Source organism: Archocentrus centrarchus, chromosome 1 (assembly GCF_007364275.1).
Source record: "Archocentrus centrarchus isolate MPI-CPG fArcCen1 chromosome 1, fArcCen1, whole genome shotgun sequence".
Taxonomy (NCBI): domain Eukaryota; kingdom Metazoa; phylum Chordata; class Actinopteri; order Cichliformes; family Cichlidae; genus Archocentrus; species Archocentrus centrarchus.
The window spans coordinates 31388607-31412223 of record NC_044346.1 but is presented as its reverse complement, the minus strand read 5'-3'; the positions used below and the strand labels follow the sequence as shown (position 1 = coordinate 31412223).

At 38.0% G+C, this 23617-nt stretch overlaps 1 protein-coding gene across 1 annotated transcript in view; it reads left to right on the top strand.

The window, feature by feature from the left end:
- gnav1 (guanine nucleotide binding protein (G protein) alpha v1) overlaps window positions 1-23617 on the top strand; it is a 41359-nt gene that overhangs the window by 15443 nt on the left and 2299 nt on the right. Inside the window, exons 5-8 of the mRNA XM_030732577.1 lie at window positions 3254-3382; window positions 17339-17468; window positions 17647-17718; window positions 21484-21571. Coding sequence (XP_030588437.1) covers window positions 3254-3382; window positions 17339-17468; window positions 17647-17718; window positions 21484-21571 — 419 coding nt within the window. The remainder of the gene's footprint in view (window positions 1-3253; window positions 3383-17338; window positions 17469-17646; window positions 17719-21483; window positions 21572-23617) is intronic.

Below are 23617 nucleotides of genomic sequence, written 5' to 3'. Positions count from 1 at the left end.
AAAGGCATTTTTAAACATTTCAGAGAAAGGGAAAAAAAGTTGTGATTAGAAGGAAAAGTGAGGACACAATAGTGAAAATAAAGAAGTAAGCATGACGATGAAGGCTGAAAATAAGAAAGCAGAGTGTGTGAAGCAGAAGTAAGAGAGAGCGTAGACCCGCCAGGAGGCCGTCTGGTCTCATCCTCTGCCCCAGTGAGAGGCCTCGCTTTTGGGGTTATCTACACCGACAGGACCCTCGGTTCCCACTGAGAACCACCATTCATCACCATCTCGCAAACACACACACGCACACAATGGGCTTCTACACTACTTGTGAGGACACTTGGAGTGCATTTTTAAAATCTTTGATCTTATTGTTATTGAAAACAGAGATTTGTTGTCAGTAATGTTGTGGATGTATTCACCAAGTTTGCTGCTAAAAACTTGGAACACAGAGTCTCGAAAATGAGGTCAAACTAGAGGCGTTATGTGTTAAATGTGTAGTGTCGTATTGATTGTGTGTTTAGAAATGAAACATGGATAATAACTGTTGTTTCAGTATAGTTATGGTTACATGAGTACGGAGGTGGTGAGTGGTGTTGAGATTAATATAAGAAGCTACTTTCAGCTGCTCCCTTTTTCAGCAGGTAGCTCTGCTAGTTTGATTTTGTAGATTTTTACGGCGGATGCACCTGATGCACCCCCTAAAGTGATCTGTGTCTCCTTCTGCAATCAAACTGGGGAGTTTGTTGCTTGTTAGACAAATGTTGAGATTAATTACCTGGCTAAAAAAAGACTACACACAATAAACATTATAAATTAATTTTACTGATGGCATTATTATTACAGCAGCTATCTGGTGACTATAGTATGGCTTAAGAAAGTGGAGAGCTGACCTCAGATATGATTGTTAACCACCTCAACAAATGAATGGGTCAGTGATGTGATGTGCATATTTTTGTGTCTGAGTGCATCATTTCTGTTTAAAATTATTTATTCAGTTCTTCCACAACCAGTGCTCTTTTTTTGAAACATGGAATGACCAAAATTTGCAAAATAGATGAAATTATTTATTCACTATGATGAAAAACAAGTGACAAAGAAAGTGTTCTCAGCAGGAAAGTATTTACAGAGGTTTAGACTTCAGTAGGACTGGGCGTCTTTTTTGCAACCACAGCTATCACCTTCTGGTGGCCTTCAGATAGACTTCAGGTTTTATGCACTTCTGCATTAGCTTAATTTTTCTGACCTGGAAGCTTCGTCCATCTTTTTTACTGTCTATGGTTGCACCACCTGACTTTTGCAGCTTTTTTTTTTTAAAAATAAAAAACAGGCTTCTACTTGGACACCTGTACTAACTTCTGTGTTTGGTAGCAAGAGCATACATGTAATCTTTAAATGAAATAAAGATTTTTATGATAACATTTTCCTAGTTTTACATTGTTTGCACCACCAGATATGGAAAGTGTACCACCCTGACATTTGAGAAGATACAAATTGCTGGACAAAATTGTTTTAGATATTTCAACAGCTGTAAAACTATTGGCATTTATAGATTTTGTTTATTTTAACTATTTAAATAAATCATATCAGAGTATTTTATTTTATAAAATACTCTGATATGATTTATTTAAATAATATCAGAGTATTTTATTTTATACATTTATTATCATAATTTTCAATCGTTTTCTTAGTCTGTTCATTTAAACTGACGCCTAACATTTTTGGGTTTTAAAAACCAAAATAATAAAATCATATATATTATTTAAATGCACTGAAAATATATTCAAACTAAAAATAAACTCTTATGTGTCATGAATTGAATAAATCATTTTAAACAGAAATGGTGCATTGAGGGCACTGCCAGAATTATTATGACCATTTGCAGTAAACATGTGATCTTGTTACCTCTGAAATGGTTGCTTTGAGTTCAGGGACCAGATCTGCCTTTTTCAAAGGGACTTTGGTGTCAAGACTGCAATAAAACAGCAATGAGAAGGAATCAGTCTGCAGCTGAATGGGGTCAAGTTGCAATCTATCGACTAACTGTGATAAATAGGCAAAAATGGTAAATCTGTTGCTGCCATCTACATACAGGGAAATTCACATTAACTACTTACATTCAGATTTCAGTTGGAACCTCACAGATTTGAAACAGAAATTCCTCCACAAATAGTAACATAGTTGCTGCAGGACAGCGGTTTAACTGCAAAATGACATAGGTTCCCAGCAAGCTTACGTTTATATATGAATATAAACAGACTACAATCAGTTGAGTCGAGTCTCCTCTTGCAGAGAGTCACAGTCAAGTTGCACTAATTGGCGCGGGCTAACTCAGATTGATTGTGATGTGCTGGCAGTCTGTCTGTTTATAAATTAGATGGCAGCTATTTGAAAACCTGTCTGAGAGTGATTGCAGTCAGACTGCAATTCTTTGGAGACGGGTCGCCTCCCATCAAAGACCAGAAAATTGTTGCCCAGAGGTTGAGGGTGTTGCAGTCGGTTGCTGAAAGCAGCCATGGGACTACCACCAGATTCTTTGCCTAGTCACAAGGATGTTGCCATCCTATTTTTACACTAGTGTGACTGAGCCATGTGTTTGCTCAAAAATAGGCTTTTGAAGAATTGGAGACTGTTTTATAAAAGTGTTTGTTTTGGAAAATGACTGCTAAAAATGACTACTAAAACTCAGAATGGTCCTCACAATGACAGAAGTACCAAACAGACTCTCGCATGTTGTTTCCTCTGTCTTTTTTTTTTTTTTTATAAGCAGTAGGATCTGTTTTGCTGTCCAAGAAACTAATTCAAGATGACAGGTAGAGAATGTCACAGTCAGTTCACATAGGTGGAGATGCCTGTGTGTGCGCGCGTGTGTGTGTGTTTTGTGTAAAAAGATCACATTTTACTGACAGCGTGCACACACACACACGATACAGTTGATTACACTAGCTGTGCTAATAGCTAATCTGTGTTTAGAAGCTTTGCCTCAGTGTGTTATTATGGTAAACCACGGTGTGAATATTCATCGTGATGAATCCCTGCGGCCCCTGGGGCTCTAGCCTTATCGCTGCGCACCCAACACACACAGCACACACAGTGTATTAGCCTCCGCTCCTGTAAATGATACCTGATTTCTCTTTTGATCTCAAGTTTGTTTTCAAGTTATTAATTTTCCTGACGCTCTCTTTCTTCTTCCCCTTGATTTTCCTCACTCTTTAACCTTTTTGCACCCTTCCTTCTCTCTGTCTTCCTCTTCTTCCTCATCCTTTCCTAGTTTCTTTGAGAACATGAGCCGCATCACGTCTCCTGACTACGTGCCCACAGAGACAGACGTCCTACGAGTACGACTGAGGACGACAGGCGTGATAGAGACCCAGTTCAAAGTCAACCACCTTATTTTCAGGTAGTCACTTTGCTTTTTATTAAGGTGTCAATCTGCAGGATGATTGTGCTTACAAGCACTGAGTCACTCAGAGCTGCTGCCGTTAAGTCTGCTCTTGACTTCTGCAGGAACGCCTGGTGTACCAACTTACTTCACTTGTTTAGCTTTGACTCCCTTATCTCGGTCTACAGCCATGTGATAGTCCCGAGATATGAGATGGAGATGGGTGGCTTCATTCAATATGTCAATATAGTACCTATCAGTTGGCTTTACACTCATCTACTGAAAGCAGACACGCCTTCAGAAGCCTTAGTGGCTCGGTCTTATCAGTGGAGCAGCAGAGGACAGGTATCTGAGCTCAGGGGACTGCTGTCAGATGACCATATTCATCTCTGATCAATGGGCCGTTGTCACATAATACCACCTTCTTTATCATCTTCCTGTGGCTGAACTCATTTCCTGAAGCCACCGATGGTCACAACAGGGTGATATTTACTAATGAACATGATTTCTCTGCAGTGTGACTAATGCAGAATAAAGAAAAACCATCATTAAAACACAAAATATACTGAGGTTTAATAGTGTAGTATTGTTTTGTTTTTTTATTACCAGTGGATTTTTAGGTACTTTTTGAATGCCTTATTTGATTAATGATACTGGTGACAACAGTATCTGACTGCGTACTAAAAAATAATCTTTATTTTTTAAATATCTAATACCATATTTTTATATCCAATACCATATTTAAACTTTCTATTGTGAGTGCTGTGGTTAGCACGGTGGTTAGCATGGTTACCTCACAGCAAGAAGGTCCTGGGTTTGAATTAGGGTTTAATCCCGGGATCCGGGATTCCCGGGAAATGCGATCAGAACCATTTCCCGTTTCCCGGGAAACGTTAGACGGGAAACCGGGAAAAAAGTCGTGCGCGTCGATTTGACTTTCAGAAAGAAAAGAAAGCTTCAGAATGTTAAATTTAAGGAAATATTGAGAGAAGGGTTCGTTTAATGCGAAAAGCATTACTCTTCATTTCAGGCACGTTCAGCCTCCGTTTAAGGCTTCAGCCTTCATCTCAAGCGTTTTAATAGAGGTATTAAACAGTTGTACTTTTTTCCTCTTTAATTTGTTGAAATCGTAGGCAATGTGTTTACCCTAAGGTATTTTGTATTATATAATTCTATATTATTATATATTGTTATATTGCATTATATAGCCTATAAAATATGCCTGCCCTGAACAATAAAGAAATATCTGTTTAACTTCGAGTGTTTCTTTTCCTCGTTTGCAGCCGCTTACTAACAATCATGAATTAGGATACGGGCCTAATGTGCGAAGAAAGTATCATGAAATAGATTGCTTTAACATATTTCGCTTTTAAAATGGAGTTGAGTAAAATGTATATTTTTTAGGCTATAAGGATTGGCCAGTTTTTCAAAAGACGATTCACAGCGAACCTACTTTAACCCTCAGACACGGTGTTATAAATTTGCTGTTGCCAGAATGGCAATGACCAAGTCGTAGTGCATTACTCAAGGCCCTGTGTTATGCCATATTAGTGTAGTACGGTAGTTAACTTTTCAATGACTATTACAGCGTTCCACTGGTGGAGATATAGTGCAACAGATGTCGCCACGACAGCGTGGCTGAGTCTTTATCAATGCTGTGGAGATGAACCGTATTGTTTTGCACCAGCAGTTGTAAAATATCTTGGTATAATTCCATGTACAATGGAGGAATATTCTAATTATATTTGTTAAGGGAGTGTTGAGGAACGATACAACACCGCATAGCTCGAGCACTCCAATGTCGAGATGTAGGTTTTATTGCATTAATCAAGCTGACGTTACCCCCTACTGGGCATAACAGGACATAGCTGGAAAGCTACCTCTACAATATCACAATAGGTTAAGGCCGACACAGGCTACAGAAGGCCTAATTAAAATAAAAAAATAAATAAACTTTTTCCCGGGATTCCCGGGAAATGGCTCGTCATTTCCCGGGATTTGATTCATGTCATTTTCGGGAAAAATATTAAACCCTAGTTTGAATCCACCATCTGGTTGGGACATTTCTGTGTGGAGCTTGCATGTTCTCCCTGTGTTTGCTTGGGTTTTCTCTGAGTGCTCTGGTTTCCTCCCACAGTCCAAAGACATACAGTTAGTGGGGTTAGGTTAATTGGTGATTCTAAATTTTCCATAGGTGTGAATGTGAGTGTGAATGATTGTCTGTCTCTCTGTGTTGGCCCTGCAACAGGCTGGCGACTTGTCTAGGGTGTACCTCTCACCCTATGGCAGGTGGGATAGGCTCCAACCTCCCCACAATGCTGAAAAGGATAAGCAGAAGAAGATGGATGGATGGAAGTTGCAGTGGTACTGCAAGAGTCTTTGGGTCTGTTCCTGACGAGCTATGAATAAAGGCATGCCTGAGATTGACTTGAATATTGAGGGGGTTCTTTTGTGTTGTGACCTTAAGTGTTGTGGCTCACTTGTAAATGTGAAGCTGAAGGAAGTAACTTTGTGTGCTGCTTCATCACACTGTTTGTTGTCATCGTGTGTGGGTGTGACTCCTCATTTATGATCGGTCACTTGTGTTTGCTTTGCTGAATTTTGTGACCATAGAAACTTGTAGACAATTTGGACCACTTGTGTGACAACCGATCACTTGTGGTTGGCTGGTACTTTGATACTATTACTATTTTTTCATAGTAATTGTGTTTAAATAATCCTTTCAGTTTGTGGCTGTTCTCCTGGAGGACACCCCTCAGCAATCCCTACTGTCCAAGCAGTAGGGATTGTCTCCAGGTGTTTCCTGGCCTTAATTCCTAATTATTTACACCTGACAAGGTGTGGCTAAAGGCATGCCTGAGGGACGCCACTTCCTTGCTAATCCTTGTTGCACGCTCCCAGCTGTTGTTTTTAGCTTAGATTAAGACATTTAAAAGAAAACTCGCATTTCTAAAAACACTGGCGTTCGTCTCTGCTTTATGTTGCAGCCGTATGGGTTGTAACAATGACATATTACCAAAAACCAAAAAACAGACGAAAGCTTTCTTGAGTAAATGTACTTGTATTTAGGTATTTTAAGTATCCAAAATGACTTGCATGCAGAGTTTCAGCAGCAAAGTGCTGAAAGCCTCATTCAAGTAGCAGACTAAGCACAACTACTTCAGTTTAAATGGAAGTTTTGGAAGAAGTTTAGGTTTCAGTTAAAGTCAAAGCAGCAAGTACTTTATTTTTCATCAGAAGTGCTGCAAGGAGTTTAAGATTGAGTTAAAATGTGAGTTGAACTGTAAGTGATTGAGCTGAAGTGTCACTTTAAGTGCTTTACTGGAAAAATATGTCAGTTGAATTGAAGTCTAAACACCTAAATCAGTAAACTGTGTTTAAACTGCTGTAGGTTTGGGAGTGAGACAAGTTATGTAAGGTAGAATGAAATATGCAATAAAATAATTTAAAAAAAAAGCATGTTATTATGTTTCTCAGCAGAGAACATAATAAAGCAGAGAATTTGCTGTGAGCCTAACAGTTGTGTTGATCTTTTTGACAGTTTTCATTTCCTGCTGTTAAAGTGAAATGTTCAACTTCTTATTGTTTTGTTTTTTAAGGACATCAAAAAATTTATTTATATATATATATATATATATATATAAACATGCACACACTTTACAGCTCTGTGTGGGGGTGGATTTGGAGCGGATCAGATGTTATTCAGCGATGGATGATAATGCAAATATGACGTACATTTGGAAGAATTTTCTAGTTGGAATTAAAAGCAGTTCAAAGGTGCAGAAAAATGAAAGAAAATGTTGCAAAATAAAGAACAAGCAGAAATGGAAGTGGGAAAATTGGATACATAAGAACTATCTGAGGGTGTAAATTTAGGCTCTGTATATAAAAGATGGCTCTAGCTGCCTTGATGTCACCCGCTGGACTGTGGACAGTGTATTTGAAGCCTCAGCCTTAGCCTTTTGGCTTTCACCATTTAGTTTTTTCTATACAATTTTTAGTCAGGAGGGTGGAAGGAAGGCCTAGAGTAAGCTCAACAGGTGCTAAAGGTCACATTTTCACAAGTCTGCTAGGATCCACTTAGGTCCAGGTGATGTCAATTTTATCATCAAACTGTAAACAGGCTCATCCGCTGAGACAGAATATTACAATTCACCAACGCGTGTGTCCTTTAGGCTGACTTCAAGCAGAATTAACAGCTATCCATCTGTGGTCTTTGCAGTTGTCTGAACGAGTATAATCCCAACTTTAGTCAGCAAAGTGCATATGTGAACTGTATAGATCATAACACGGGCACAGATACCTGCTACTTTGTGCTAACATATAAATAACTCACTGAAAAAACCTGAGCACAGACTTTTTCAGTGATGCGTAAATACAGTTAACTGCACAGCAATCCATAATATTTATCAGATAACTGCATAAAAAATGCTCCAAAAGCCAACAACAAGAGGAGGTTCATTGCATCTTTGGTGACATAAAGGTGTTTTTCCTGAAATGTCTAACAGATGCTATTTTAACTTCACCACAAAAATCTAAAGTCCTTGAATATTTGTATTAAATTAAATGGCATTCGACTGCAGATGGGTAATATGCAACATGATTCTGCGTATGTCACATGTGATATTTCAGTCTGTATATTGAACTGTAGCGCTTGTGTAACTAAAATCATGTAAATCCCAAACCAGCAAATGAACGGTAAATGGATGTTACGTCAGCATGGCTTGAAACGTAATTGTAACTTGATGAAAAAAGGGCAGAATTCAGATGAAATGATTTACTCTAGAGCACTAAGTTCTTATTGAACTTTAGGAACTGGCCTCTACAGACCATAAAATTTAATTGTTGGGTTTACGCTTCCATTTACCGGTGTGGTTTTTATGGCAACACGGCTCACATTTTTCTTTGTGTGTGTCTGTCAGCATATTCAAGAAAATCAGATTATTTTGTTCCTCTTTGTCAGTAATATCCACCTAAGGAGCGCCCCTCCTCCCTTTTCCCACCACAATATCAACCTGTCCTTCGTCCCAGCTTGACGTTACACATCATATGGAATTATAATAATAAAACACATTACCTCAGCATTTCATACGATCTCTGTTTAGCATATAAACTTTGTAGAGACAATCAGTTTGTCAGCGCATGGCTGCCATTTAGCATATTGGTGTGACATTTAAATGCTTCTAGTGTGTCTCTGGATGCCACAGACATGACACGTTTGACTCAATTTGACAAAAGTGTTTTTTTTTTACTTCAGGAAGCGTTTTCACAGCATCGATATCCTTTGATCGTGAGCAAATCTTTTGTCCTGTGCCGATAAATAAGACTTTTTCCTTGCAGTCTCATTAATTGCGTCATTCATTTGCTCACTTGCTGTTTTTTTTAATCTGTCTTGTTTTTTTGTTTTTTTTTGCCGGTGAAACATTGAGAAGTTGACGTCACCACCAAGTGATGGTGTCAGATCTGAGCCGAGGGAGCGGAGTCTCAGGTGGTGCTGCAGGACGGAGCCCGGCCTCTCACACAGCCTCTTTCTAATTTGAATTCTTGAGAAGATAAATAATTGGCTTTAGTTAATTGACACGCTGCACCATCAATGTGTGTGTGTGTGTGTGTGTGTCTGCATGTGTTGATTTCCTTCTATGACTTGAAAAGATTAAACCCAGAGGGCTGGTGAGGAGCTTAGCATAAGTTAATGTAATTATTTCAAACTCGGCAATAAAATGGATATTAAAGGGATTTGGAGAAGTAGATGGTTTGTGTCAGAAGGGGTGAGTTTTTCCTTTCAGACATAGAAAGTGTGCAGTTTTTTTTTTTTTAACGTACTATTGAGCAAAGATTTTGGATTTCATTCTGCTGAGGTTTTATAAAGCAGAAGAGACTGCAGAGTTATTACGGTGGGAGTTTTGCAGCCTGGCTTCGTGTCATTCTGTTGCTATTCAGGCTGCACTCGGCGCTAACACAATGTGAAACTGTCTCCCTCAGTTCAGTGATTGTCTCACTTGTTGGTTCATACTTAAGGTTTCTCATCTGTGCACACATCTGCGCCCTGCACTCCTACTTCTATTATTTAAGAACTGCTTTAGGTCTTACTATAAGTGCTATTAGGACTGTATGTCTTTATTCTGAATCATTTAGTGCAGTTGCAGGATGTGTCCTGTAAGGTACTAAATCAACAGATAAATCGAAGTTTAAAAATACAGATTTTTTAAAGTTTACAATAACATTTAGAAGTTATATGAGTAATATGAGCTAAAGTGCAGACTCTTAGCTTTATTTGGGTGGTATTTACATCCAGCTTGGAGGAAGGATTTAGGAATTACATTCCTTTAATATGTATCTTTGTATTTCTGAGGCTATTCCTTTGTTATTTATTCATCTGTTAAGCAGGGGAACGTTTTGAAATTGATTCCAAGTATTCTAAGTGTTGAATTGTTTTTATTATAAAGAAAAAGCCAATCACAACATCCAACCAAGTAAAGAACATTATCTGGAAGGTGGGCATGTCGTTATCCAAGTGTACCATAAAGAAAAGAGTGTCTGGAACAATGTGCATCAGCCTCGAAAATAAAAAGATTAAACTAGATTAGCAGTCTCTAACTTTTGACTTTGGAGCTGCAAGTAGCTTTTTTGACCATCTTTAGTGGTTCAAAAAAAACCTAGGTGAACATTAAAAATGATCCTCTTTTCCTGAACCTCATGCTTTGGATGTACACACACAAATGGCTCATCTTTATCGATCGTGTGGGTTGGAAAGAAAAAAAGAAAAAGGCTTGGAGGAAAACAGAATTTAACTGTTCATGGGAAAGTTTGTGGGCTTTCATTTTCAACACTATTGGCTGACCAGTGTGTGTGAAATCCACTGCTAGATTTTAAGCAAAAGCAAATTGAAAACTTTTTTTTTTTACCCATTTGTAATGTTGACAGGCTAATGTATACATCCAATAGGCTGTGTCAGGATAAGACATGTTTTATCATCCTGAAGTCAAGAAATTATTTTATAACAGCAAACATACAATGAATACCATAAATAGGGAGGCACTTAGAAGCTCAAATATGTTTTGCAGCTCCACATAGATTTGCTTAAAATGGGTCTTTGGGTAGTAAAGTTTGATGACCCCTGAACTAGACCAGTAACATTTGTACTGGAACAGCATTTTCTTTTTCTTTTCTTTTTTTGAGCAGTCTAAAGCAGAATGACTGCTCATAATCAGGAGCATCTGTAAAACATTTTGGAAGCTCTCATTGGCACTGACTCACTGATTTATTGATTATGTGACAGCAGACAGAAGCAGATGGATACATTCTGGAGTTTATAAAGCAAGAAGGTGAAGTCGTGGAATGGCCCACAATGAGTCAGTCAAGTTATCTCAGCCTGATGGAGCTGCATTTTACTTCCTCAGGACAAGTAATGTTTCAATTGCACCTAGATTGTTAACATTCACATCTGTTGTTGTGGCATACAAACACCAAAATTTTAAAAATTGTGTTGCTTTTAAAATATATGTGGACCTATAAATATAGTCAACCCATTTAACTTTGAAAAATCAAATCAACCATAAAAGTATTATCAAGTAAAAATAGTGTGATTTCTTACAGGGTTAACAACACAACGGCCTCAGCAGTTTTTGTCGCATGCCAAAAAAAGGATTTTCTATATTATAGACGCTGCGAATAATGAATGTGACCAAATGTTCATTATTTAATAACTTAAATAATAACATTTACTGATCTCACACACAGTAATGGCATGGTGAAAATCTTGAGTTTATTCTGCCTGCCTCCGCCCACACTTCCCACAACTGTAGTAGACCATGTTGTTCCAAATCACATTTGATTGTCTTAATTTCTGAAAAAGCCACTTAGCTCTTAGTAAGTTATCACAGTTATTTTTTTAATTAGTTAAATATGTAACAGGAGATAACAGAGACATTAAGGGCTTGAATTTAAGTTAAAATGTTGCAGGTGTGAACCTTTGGTTCAAAACAAGTAATTTAAAAGAATAGTTTGCCAGTGGCAAATGAGTGGATCGAGACAGCTTTCATATGTGTGTGGAGCCAAGCAGCAACTGGCTTATGTGAGTATAAAAAACAGAATAGTTAATCAAATAAACTACTAAAAACTTTTTTTTTTCATTTCTATTTGTGTGCAAATTGACAAATGCAACTTAGTGCATTTAGACATGAAGGATGGTCAAGACGACCTGCTGAAGTTCAAACTGAGCATCAGAAAGTGGAAGAAAGGTGATTTTAGTGACTGTGTGCTGGTGCCAGACAAGCTGGTCTGCCTATTTCAGAAGCTGCTGATCTACTGGGATTTTCCCACACAATCATCTCTAGGGTTTACAGAGACTATTCAACCATCCAGTGAGTGACATTTCTCTTGGACAAAATACTTTGTTGATGCTGAAGGTCAAAGGTGAATGGGCAGACTGTTTCAGGCTCATAGGAAGGTAACAGTAACTCGTTACAATGATCGGTATGCAGAAGCGCAGAAGCACAAGCAACACATCACAAGTAAAACAGTAGGTGGGAATGAATGCAGCTCTGTACTACATACATCAAAAATATAATAAACTAACAACTCTGCACATCTCTTGAGGTCCGTATTCAGACACTTAACAGTGCAGAAAATGACAAATATTCATCAGTAAGTGTGTGCGTGTACAGTCTCACAATTTTATGCATAGACACAGTCTAGTTAGCATACAGAGGTCCTGTTTGAACCTTGACCTCTCAGTGTAATACGGTTCTGAGTCTTTTCCTGGATCATTAACATCAACTGCTCTGGTAATTACAATTACAACACTGCAGATGAGGGTGAACATCAAGGGGCAGAAGCAGTGGGAGTGGGAGGGGTGAGAGGAGGGAAGGATGATGTAAACTGAGATATTGCACAGAAAGTAATGTTTCTTTATACAGGCAAAGTCAGCATTTGGATTTCTCTGCACTGTGCAGGAAGTTTCATCACTTTTCATTTTGAGAATATTACCAACACAATACAGCTGCACAAAGAGCTTTCCATCCAATTAAAATGTCCTGCTGATGAATAACCTGCTGCCGTAGACATTGATGAGCTGCAACATTAAAAAATAATGAGTGAAGTGAATAACATTGATCATCTTTTTACAATGCAATGTTCTGCTAATAAGCATTGGTTCCTGACATTCATGTGGATGTTGATTTTACATGCACCATCCAACTAAACACTATTGCTCCCATTGCAGCAGCCACCCCCAGCCAAACAATGCACCCTGTGGGATTAAAATGTACTGGCTTCTATCACCACAGGACACATTTTTGTGTCTACTCTGATGGGTCAGAGCTGCTTAAGTAGTTGGTTTTAATGTTGTGGCTGATAGATGAATGTTTCCCATGTCCCCCTTAACTCAGATTGCACCCTCCAGCTTTTTCTGGAACACTGGCACTGAAGATGGTAGCTCATTTTAAAATTGCTCAAAGTTAGCCTGTCGCTGTCTTGAGGTCGAACCTGCTAGCAAGCTGGGGCTTTTCTGTGTGGAGTTTGCATGTTCTCTTGCTGCCTGTGTGGGTTCTCTCCAGGTACTCTGGCTTCCTCCTACAGTTCACAGACATGCATGTTAGATTAACTGATGATTCTAAATAGGCCGTAGGTGTGAATGTGAGTGTGAACTGTTGACTGTTAGCCCTGTGATAAACTGGTGACCTGTCCAGAGTGTGACTAGCCTCTTACTCTATAAATGCTCGTCTTTATACAGTGCTAAAGAAATTCATTAGACCACCTGTCTTAAAAACAAGAAAACAAATATTTTAGAAATTTGTCAAAAACATGTTTAAGACAAAAAATGATATTATTTATTTATTATGCAAATAGCAAACTGAATTTAAGCCGGCACACTGGACTTTTCTGAGAAGTCAGAAATTTATCAAGCTTAACATTCAACCACAAAAACTGTTAAAAGTGTTCTGTTCAGAAATGCAAGTAAATGTAATTTGGCAAATTAATAAAAAATTAATAATGTGCTTTATTATTTTTTTCTGCTTTTTTGCAAAACATTAAATTCATTTAAAAGATTTTTTGATTGAAGAGCTTGTGCATAATGGTGGATCAACCATTACAGAAACATAAAAAATATTTTTGGTAATTACCAATATTGTTCATTTAGGTTAGCTGTGGCATAAACCTTATGTTGGGTGCTGGTCTAATAAATTTGTTAAGTGCTGTATATCTATAGAAAGTTAATAATAGTGCTCCACAAGTGTGTGGAGGTGGTGAGAGAGTCTGTAACTTACAAAAACAGTTACAAAATTATTTACAGCACACAATATGTGTATTTCATTTTAAAATATCACTTATCAGTACATAATTTTCATGACTGCCTTAGTGCCTAATGCTGGGACTGTGAAAAATTTCAGTTTTAAATTCGTACCTGTGAAATCTTTAGTGACTGATAATGATAAGGGGCTGTTGATATACATAACTTGCAGCAGACATAATATGCTCATTCTGTTTTATATTTTTATTCTCAGACTCTACTAGAGTAGCTTTGCATGATTCACAGTTCAAAATAATCTTGATCTTTTACAGCACCTTGGTGCAGCTGTCCAAGTTTATCTACTGCCTGAAATAAACAGTTCTGGCTCCTCCCCTTTTAAGCCAACTTTCTTCTGACTGGCTGTTCCTTCTAAACAGAAGGTTTGAACAGCAGGTGGGAGGGTCTTGTGTGCTAACTGCTAGAGCTGTGTGACAGAAATGACCTTAATAAGGATATATGCTGTCCGTGACATCATACAGAGCCCAGGCTAGAAAACACTGAGCATTTCAAGCAGATTGAAGTCTGAACATTTTACTCAGGATATCTCAGCTGTTTTGTTTTGGTTAGGTTGGGCTTTTTAATTTTTTTTATACAAACTTTTTCACAAAAAAGTACCTGCTGAATTATGAGTACTATCAGCCTCTGCTGTACTTTAATTTTAGTACTAATGAGCAAATATTACCATACTAGCACGTTTAACTGGCAATCCATCAGCATTCTAACATAGTAATTAGCCCAAAACACCACTCTGCTGGAAGGCAGGCCGCTGGGTGCTAACTTAATATAATACGTAAGCTAACAGTAAAACTCTGTGTGCGCAAAGGCAAAGCAGAAAGCACATCTTATTACTCAAGTTTGTAATTCAGGTGGCATTGTGCACATGGCTTATGAGTAGGTAGGTTTGTATAATGAAGCCTCAGCTTCACTGACAGCCCCTGTGTCTGGCATCAATTCCACAGAAAATTTCCACTATAAATCTCATCTTTATGTTGCAGTCTTTCCTGTTTGTTTCCCCTGTGTGTCTGTGTTTCCACATGTTCATTTCCCCTCTTAATAAAGAGCTTTACTAACTCAACAGATGCTCAAAAGGAAGGTGGAAGATGACACATCTGGCTTTGAAAAATGGGTGAAGTGGGGCAAACTGATCTGTGACACTCTCTGTGTTCCTCTGCTCTTATTCCTGTTGTGTTTTTCTCTCTCTCATCCTTCTGGAGAATATTGACCTTTACGCGTTTTGTGCCGCCACGTTGTGATTGTCTCTGCAAAAACTGAAAGGGGGGGGGGGGTCTGCAGAGAAGTGTGGCATGCAGCTTCGTGTGTGTGTGTGTAAGTGAAAATCGCATTTTTGAGAAATATGACCTTATCTAAAACCAATACAATCTGCCATTGAGAGGTACTTCAGCAGGCTTTACCATCCATATGGGAAGTCATGAACACGCTGACAGCACAAACTTTTCAGCTGGAAATTGAATCCTGATAAAGAATGTGTTGTTCACAATGAGATGCCATATTTTACACTTACCTGTATACACAAACATATGGCATATAAATGAAAAATGAGCAGACTTTCTATTTGCTCACTTTCTATCCTTTTAGTAAAATAACATGCAAGGGATTAAAATGAATCAGAGGCACCTGGGCCCAGTATAGCATCGTAGATCTTTGTTCATTCCTCTACAAATGTGCAGTTTGTATAGTTTGCCTTTAACTTCCATTCTCACATTTTAGAACACTTTTTTTTTTTTTTTAACAAATGCTGTCGATCTTTCTGTCTGTCTGCTGTTTATTCTGCAGTAATATTAGGAATTCTTCAGTCTGGTTAGCCTCATCAGCATAACAAATGAACATTTTCACTGCAGATATTTTAGCATACTGTCAGACCTCACAAGGTTTAAGTAAGAATATTCTAAATACCCCCAAACCTCACCTAAATTCCTTTTTTATTTTTCTCAAAAACATAAAGTTAAGTTTAGGGTTGCTTAAAGACTTTGCTGTCACAGAATGGACACTGAATGAAATGTGTAGTGCAAAAGGGATGCTGCAATAACTGCCAACCCAGTAGTTTACCTGACTGCTTGCAGAGGATTTTAGTATCTTAGAGATTGTTGTTCTGGTTTTATAAGCTGTTTCACTGTTTTAGCACTTATGAACCTCAACAGTGTTGATCCCATACACACATAGACTGTATGTAAAAGATGGATAGCTTCTGGTTTTGAAAAGTGAAACTGAACGCTTAAACCTGCATTCTTTCTAATGGCCAGCAGGGGGTTACTTCCCTGGTTGGACCTCACTCACTTGTTGTATGACTTCAGTAAATGCAGTTTATGCTCCCAGTCGGTAGAAGGGCTGCAACTAAAGACTATTTTGATAGTCGATTACTCGTCGACTATTGAAACGATTAGTTGACTAATTGGATTATGAATGACATAATTATGAAATGGCACTTATTTAGCTATCAGCTTTTACATTTAGCATAAGGTTATTTAAAATATGGTAGTAAAGACACAGAAGATGGATACTTCAATCAAAAATTTTAATCAGGTTTGCTGCTGATATAAATTTAACGGTCCATTTTTCCAACCATAACAAAAAAAAAAAAAAGTACTTTTTCTTCCCTGTAAACCAAAGTTGGCACAGTTTCACCGACAAAAGCCACCATGACTAAACATGCCACTGAATGCTATCCGGTCATTTCCGGGTCAGAATAATCCTAAATAAACAGCAATGGCATAACCAATGACTGTTCACTATTAAAGATGATTGTAACATACCTTATCAACTGCAGCCATTTCCGCTTCTCTTTCTCATTGGTAAAATGACAGCTGAGTGTGTTTTTTTTTCGAGTCAGACTGGTTAAAACAACCAGAGACACAGCATTGTGGCATATTAATCACGTGACAGTTTGGACAAGGAACTGGAATTCTAGGTCATCACTTAACAATCAGATTGCGCATGTGTGAAGCTCGCCAGAGATAAATGGACAGGAAGACTTCTCAGTCCGTTAAAAAAAAAAAAAAAATCATCAGTAATAAAAAATTACCATTATCGACAATTAAATTCGTCATCAACTATTTTTATTGTCGATTATTGTCGACAGTGTCAACTAATCGTTGCAGCCCTAGTCGGTAGTTTCAAAAACTTGATTATTGAGGTGGTTGGTTGGGGACCTGGTTAGGATCTGGGCAAACTCAACTGGGACGAAACCCAAAGATAGACCCAGAAGCTGGTGGAGACATTATACATCTAATCTGAAACACCTTGGAGGAGAAGGATGTCTGAAATACCTGACATATCTGCCACCTGGGCCCATATGACTGTGCAGTGTCCATCAGTAAGATCCACACCTTGCTCATGATATATGATTAAAAATAAATAAATTCTTCAAGATGGGGCTTCACTACCCAAGATGATGTGAAGGTGGCAGTGTCCATCTTAGATTAAAAAAAAAATCAATCAATCAATCAATTAAATTGCTCAGCACCAGGTGGCCAAACAATTAATGCCAGATAAACTAAATAAGTAATTACTTGATAATAAATGAAAGTAGGAATTTTTATGACTTTTAATGTTTAACAAGTGGATTTGTGAATAGAAAATAAATGTGGATGTTTTTGTTTTTGCTCTTTTAAAGGTTTTTTGTTTTCTGTCTAAACTGTCTTCTTCTCTCCTTTTTCTCTGCGTAGGATGTACGACGTCGGGGGCCAGAGAACTGAGCGGAGGAAGTGGATTGGCTGTTTCGAGGATGTCAGGGCGGTTCTATTCGTTGTGTCACTCAGCGGATATGACATGACCCTGGTGGAGGACCCCTCTGTGGTATAACATACACTACATTGAATTCGTTCACAAATGTTTGTTCTGTTCAATCAAAGAGACTGGAGGCCATTTTTGTTTTATTCTCACTGCTCAGAAGATGTTTTACCCCCAAAGACCGAGTTTCAGAATGACAACGTGTGTGCAGCTGTTTGATGATTATAATGTCTTCTCTCTGCAGAATCGTCTTCAGGAGAGCATGAAGCTCTTCTCCTCCATCTGCAATAATATCTTCTTCCGCAGCACATCCATGGTGAGAAATGAATCCCTCTCTCACATCTTTAACCTCAGGAGGAAAGATAGGAGAAATAATACAGTTTGAGTTTAGCAGCATCTTGAAGGCTTGGAGTTCTTCCTTCTGGTGAAAACATTTGCCAAGTGACAATAACTGACAGTATAAAAGTCAGCAGAGCACCATCACAGGAAAGAGATATGACCGAGTATCTTTTATTCATATACTGGATTTTTATTGTTGCCTTTTTTAAAACAGAAATATGTTGTGAAACTGCATAAATGAAAGCGCTTTTTGGCTCATGACCACAAAGCTGTGTGTCCTTGCAACTAACAATGCAGTGATTGCCTGTACCAATGTTTAAAAGACCAGCTTAACTGATATTTATTTATTAACTTCAAAATAACTGACCAGTTTTAAAAGTATTTTAATCCCCTCATCTCACTATTTTTAATATATTTCAGCATCTTTGCTGCACCTGTGGCAGGATCAGTCAGTGGGGCCAATATTGGCTGATATAGAGTGCTGTGAAAATTAAAAAACTGCATTTTATATTTACTCGGGTTATCTTTGACTAATATTAAAAAACTGTCTGACAATCTGAAACATTTAAGTGTGACAAATATAAAAAAAAAACAAAACTAGGAAATCAGGAAGGGGGCAAATACTTTTTCACAGTAAACTCCACAGGTGGGTGGATGCATGATGGAACATTTGGCCTGCACGCCAAAACTGAAGTATTTCAGATGAGTGTCATTCACTGTCAATCACATGTTCAACAAAAGAGCTCCTCGCTGTTCAGCATCATGCTGGCTTGTGTCATCTTCCTTTTAAATTAACTAAAAACCTGCCTGCCAGTCAGTTAGCAAATTACTCCTGTGTGACTGTGACACAATGACAGTGCTAATTTATTAATGTGTAGCATGTATAATGTTTATCATCTTTGTTTCACTCATGCTAAGATTTGCTAATCAGGAGTAAACATAAAATACAGTTGATCAGATGTCAGATCAGATGTCATTGGGTTTGCAGCTAGTTGGCCATAAAGAAAAGTGTTTTTGATCTTTACACCAATTAATTAAAGGTTTTTGGCAAATTTCACTCAAATCCATCAGCAAAATTTAATAGCAATAACCAGTAACTGCTGAGATATTTTAGTCTGACCAGGTTTGTGGACCAGTAAAGTTGGCAAGGTTTAACCACTGGTAGTGTGGCATAAAAAAAAGATTAGACAGCAAAAAATACCAGTAATTTTAGGTCTCATTTTATCAGGCAGGGTTAGGACCTGTCCAAATAAGATACTTTATTTATCCCAAAAATTGGAAAATTACTGTGTTCATTAAGCCAATAAAGACAAAAAACAAAAAAACCCAACTTGGCTCGATGTAAATAAATATAATATCACAAGATAAAAAGTATAAATACACAAAAGGAGTTCAATTGAATAGAAAACAGAAAAAAGTAAAGTGCTAAAAAATCGGAATCTAAATTTAGTACAATAAGGAGCTTAATAAATAAAATCTGGTGAATGAATATAGATATTGTGATATGAGACAGGAAAGCATTCCCGTCAATGTCAACAGTGATCTTCACACGTTGGAGAGATGCTGAGCAGTTTGTTTGGAAGCTGACTCATGTTACGGAAAACGTTTCTGCTTGGCTTAAATCTCCATGTCTTACAATGAATATTGATAAAAACCAACAATGCACTTTACAACAAAATGTCAACAGAAGGGATTTCCAAACATTTTTTGTAAGGCTTGTATAAGAAGCTCTGCTTTTTCCTCTTAAAGCCATGAAGGAATGGCATAAAGTTCCCAAATATCTGAAAGCTAATTTACATTTTCAGTCTCACATGGTACTAAAAAAATGAACTGTGAGAAATCAGACCTGTCAGCATGAACCTTTTAATAGCTGTAGTGTTTCTTTTTGCTTAAAGATGAATTCATATTAATTGTTAATTTGATGTATTTGACGCCTTGTGGATATGTGTGATTTTTAATGAGACTTGGGTTTGTGTTAGAATGGGTGTGATTTTATCTGACATATGTTAGCTCGTCTGTTTGTTAGGCTGGAAATCTTTTTGTTTTTTTTTTAATTCTGTGTATTTTATTGTTGTTTTACCTGCCCAGGGACTGCAGATGGAAATGAGCTAGTAGCTAAATCTAGTACAGTGCATCTCTTCTCTTGGGAGATTAATATTCTTGTACAAGGTCCCTGACAAATAAGTACAAATACAAACAAAATGTCCTTGAGCATGTAATGTAATATACTCCTTTTCTATCCTATTAACCCCCCTGTAACACCATTTTGCTCTGAGCCTTATGTTGGAAACCGCATTATTATATTTTACAAGGTTACAGCATAAAGCACGGTAAAGGAAAATCTTAAATCTGTCTTTCTATGAGACAGGAAAGAGACTTTGTCTTTGTTTACAAAGTCAAAAGACAAAAAGGGCTCGGGCAGAAAAGGCGGGAACCTCAGTTCAGTTTGACGGCTCGGCTCAGGTGGGCGGAGCTCACAGAAGGATCGAGGAGAAATGAGCTAAATCTCTTTGTCTCTCTCCATTTGTTCTCTGTGACACCACGAGATGAGAATAACACTAATGTGTCTGATAAATGCTGTTTCCACACATGGATCGCTGTCTCGGCCTTTTGTCTCTGAGCGCGCTGTCACTTGCAATTAAACAGCGAGTTGCAATTAGCATGATCTTTGGCTCGCTGTTTTTCCATTCCCATTTCTGGTGGACAATCACAGTAAAACAACCGTGTAATGAACTTGTTTAATTTATTCCACCTAACTTGTGTTTCAGGCTCACTTAAAATGTAAGTTGCTGCACACTGATGCCGAGGCTGCAAACTCTGCAGTGTTTCCTGCTCTTCCTGGGAAGCGCTTTCGATTAACCTTTGGGGAAAGAAAATGCCGATCTCTGAGCAAACAGAGGCACTTTTTTTTTTTTTTAGGTTTATTAACTTAGTTTGGAGGTGTGTGTGTGTGTGTGTTTGTAGGTAATCTCTTCATGTGAAAGTTTCTTTATTGCCCCAAATCCTCTCTTTTAGTAATAAGTTTTTCATTTTTAAGGTTTCATTAGAGCCAAACAGGCAATTAAATGTCTTTGTGTGACGTGTTTATGTGAAGGGTTGCGTGTGGGCCTGCAAGTTAACGTGGCCAACAGGCTCATTAAACAAAAGTGTTTAATGATATCTTTTTTTTATGTGGGAGGGAAATTTATAACCTCCACCTCAATTAACTCTTCACTGTGGCTGGTCAGTGATAATTGCACACCTAGGTGTTGCTCTGTTTCCTGTTCATTGAAAATGCGCACAACCTTTTCCCTCCCCTGTTATTATCGGGGGTTGGGGGGTTGTGATCAGACAGTCCAGAAACAGAGAACTTGGTCTGAGTTTTAATTGGTACACTACAAAGCCAAAAGTAGCCGTGCAGTTTGGCAGCAGTCTGGTTGACGAAGTAAACAGAGAGATTTAAGAAAGGAGTTGCTGAGGTTGTTGAACTCGTCCACAGGAGACTGTGTGACAGATTGATTGAACACTGATGTATGGAACAAAGCCATTGATCCACCAACAGCACCTGATGTTTGCTTCAACAAAGATATTAATTTTTGCAGATTTATTGGTTTTTGTAGTTATTGCTGAGGTTTAGATGGAAACGCTGCCTTTTTCACATGATCTTTCACACTGATTTTCCTTTTGCACTGGAGAGGAAGCCTTTCGATTGTTCCAAACTTCTCTCAGCTCATTGTTTCTCTTTCTTTTTTTGTTTTTGCAGATTTTATTCATGAACAAGATAGACCTTTTTCAAGACAAGATTTTACACTCTGGGCGACATCTGCGGTTGTATTTACCTCAGTTTAAAGGTAGGATTTATATTAATAAGGAATGTTATTGCCATGGGCCGTATAATAAAGTGCAAAAGCCCAAGGCTCTGTCCAGAATCATTCACTACATAATAAGTTCACCATTTTGTATTGCTGTCTGAATGTGCAGTGTTTTACTTTCCCCTATTCAGTGCATTCAGTGCCACATAGAATGTAATGTACAATTGATAGGCTGCCTGAACACTGTTTGCCATCATGTAAAACAGGCTGATGGAAGGAAAGAGCTTTGCATCACAGCCTGAACTGTATGGAATTTTACTTTAGATGCTCAGTCAGTATCATATATGTGTTTAATAAATATGCATGTTGGTGTTTAGTTGCCAAGTTTTAATTTGGGTGAAAAATCAATAATACTATATTGAGACTTGTTTATTGAAAAAATTATATCAAACACAGATTTGGCCTGACTAATGTGAACAAATGAAGCTCACACATCTTGAAGAGTAAATATTTGCGATCATAAAAATCCAAATTTGGTCCATTATGCACAGCTTCACCTAGGGGCTTTAAACACATACAGTCTAATAATACACTCTTAGTTGCCTGCACACTGTGGGGTTTTTTTTTTTTTTTTTTGCATCTACTCAGCATTTCACTTCTCGTGTCTCAGTGAGCTCAACAGGGGCTGTGTCCTCTCTGCTCTCATGCAAATGTCAATAAAAATGCTAAAACACTTGGGATTGGGGTCAGCCTGCAGAGCAAGAGTCTATTTCACACTGACCTCAGATGTGATGATGAGTAATACAGTGGCTCCCAGCCTTTTTTTTATACACGTATGTGTAGGCTGTGTTTTTGTTTGCTTGGAGCTGTCAGAGGTTGGGTGATTGGGCTGTTGATTCATTATTTTCTACTTTAACTTATCTGCTTGCTTAGTATCGGTTGTGGAAATGGACTAAGTGCATTTATTCAAGTGCTGTTGTTAAGTACAATTTTAAAGAAGAGACGGTTGTGCTCAGTTATCAGTTAACACAAGCAAGCTTTGTTAGCAAGCTGCAACGCACAGACACACACATCTGCTAATTACTGCTAAGTAACAGACTAATGAAACACTAGAATTTGGCTCATTAAAACTGAAGCACAAACCTCAGTCTGTCATTTGTCAGATAATGCCATTAAATGCTTCAAAAGGCACAAACAGCACACACACTGTTGAGAGGTCCAGTTCAGTAACTGGAATATGGTGGAGGTGAGGCTTGGCAGACTGCTCTTGGCTACAGCTGCCCTGTGTGGGTGCACATGTCAGTTAAAGTGGCCACACCTTTAACTTGAAGCCTTCACAATATCCAATCATTAGCGTTAATAAAAACAAAGAAAGAATCCAGTTCATCCCAGTTATTCATTTACCTATTCAAATTTCATCCATCCATCCATCCATCCATCCATCCATCCATCCATCCATCCATCCATCCATCCATCTTCTTCCGCTTGTTCAACAAAGACTCAAATTTTGTCATTTCTGTACATCACTACAGTGGATTTTAAATAGAACAATCAATGATTTTCAGCTTTAATTCTAGAGGCCTAGCAGAATTTATACACAGTCCCTCAACTTCCAGAGTCTCAAAGTAATTGGACAATTGACTGATAAGCAGTTTCATGTCCAGGTGAGGCCTGTTCCCTTGCCATTTCATGAAAAATGGGGCAGCCATAATATCTGACATTAATTCAAGTTTGTATTTTCTAGGTTTTCCCAGTAATTTTAAAAGTGAGGCCCACAGAAGTGTCATTGCAAGTGATGGAGGCCTTTACTAGGCTGAAAAACAAACTAAACCCATCAGAGAGCGCAAAAACTTTAGGAGTGGCAAAATCAACAGTCTGGTACTTTCTTAAAAAGAATGAATGTGCTGGCCAGCTCAGCAACACCAAAAGGCCTGAAAAAAAACCACAGAAGACAACGAAATTGCGTGATGACAGATTTATGTCCATAGTTACGAAAAACAACTTTACAATATCGGCACAGCTCTGGAAAAAACAAAAAAAACTTTAAATAACAACAACAAAAAAATCATTATAATTAATATTATG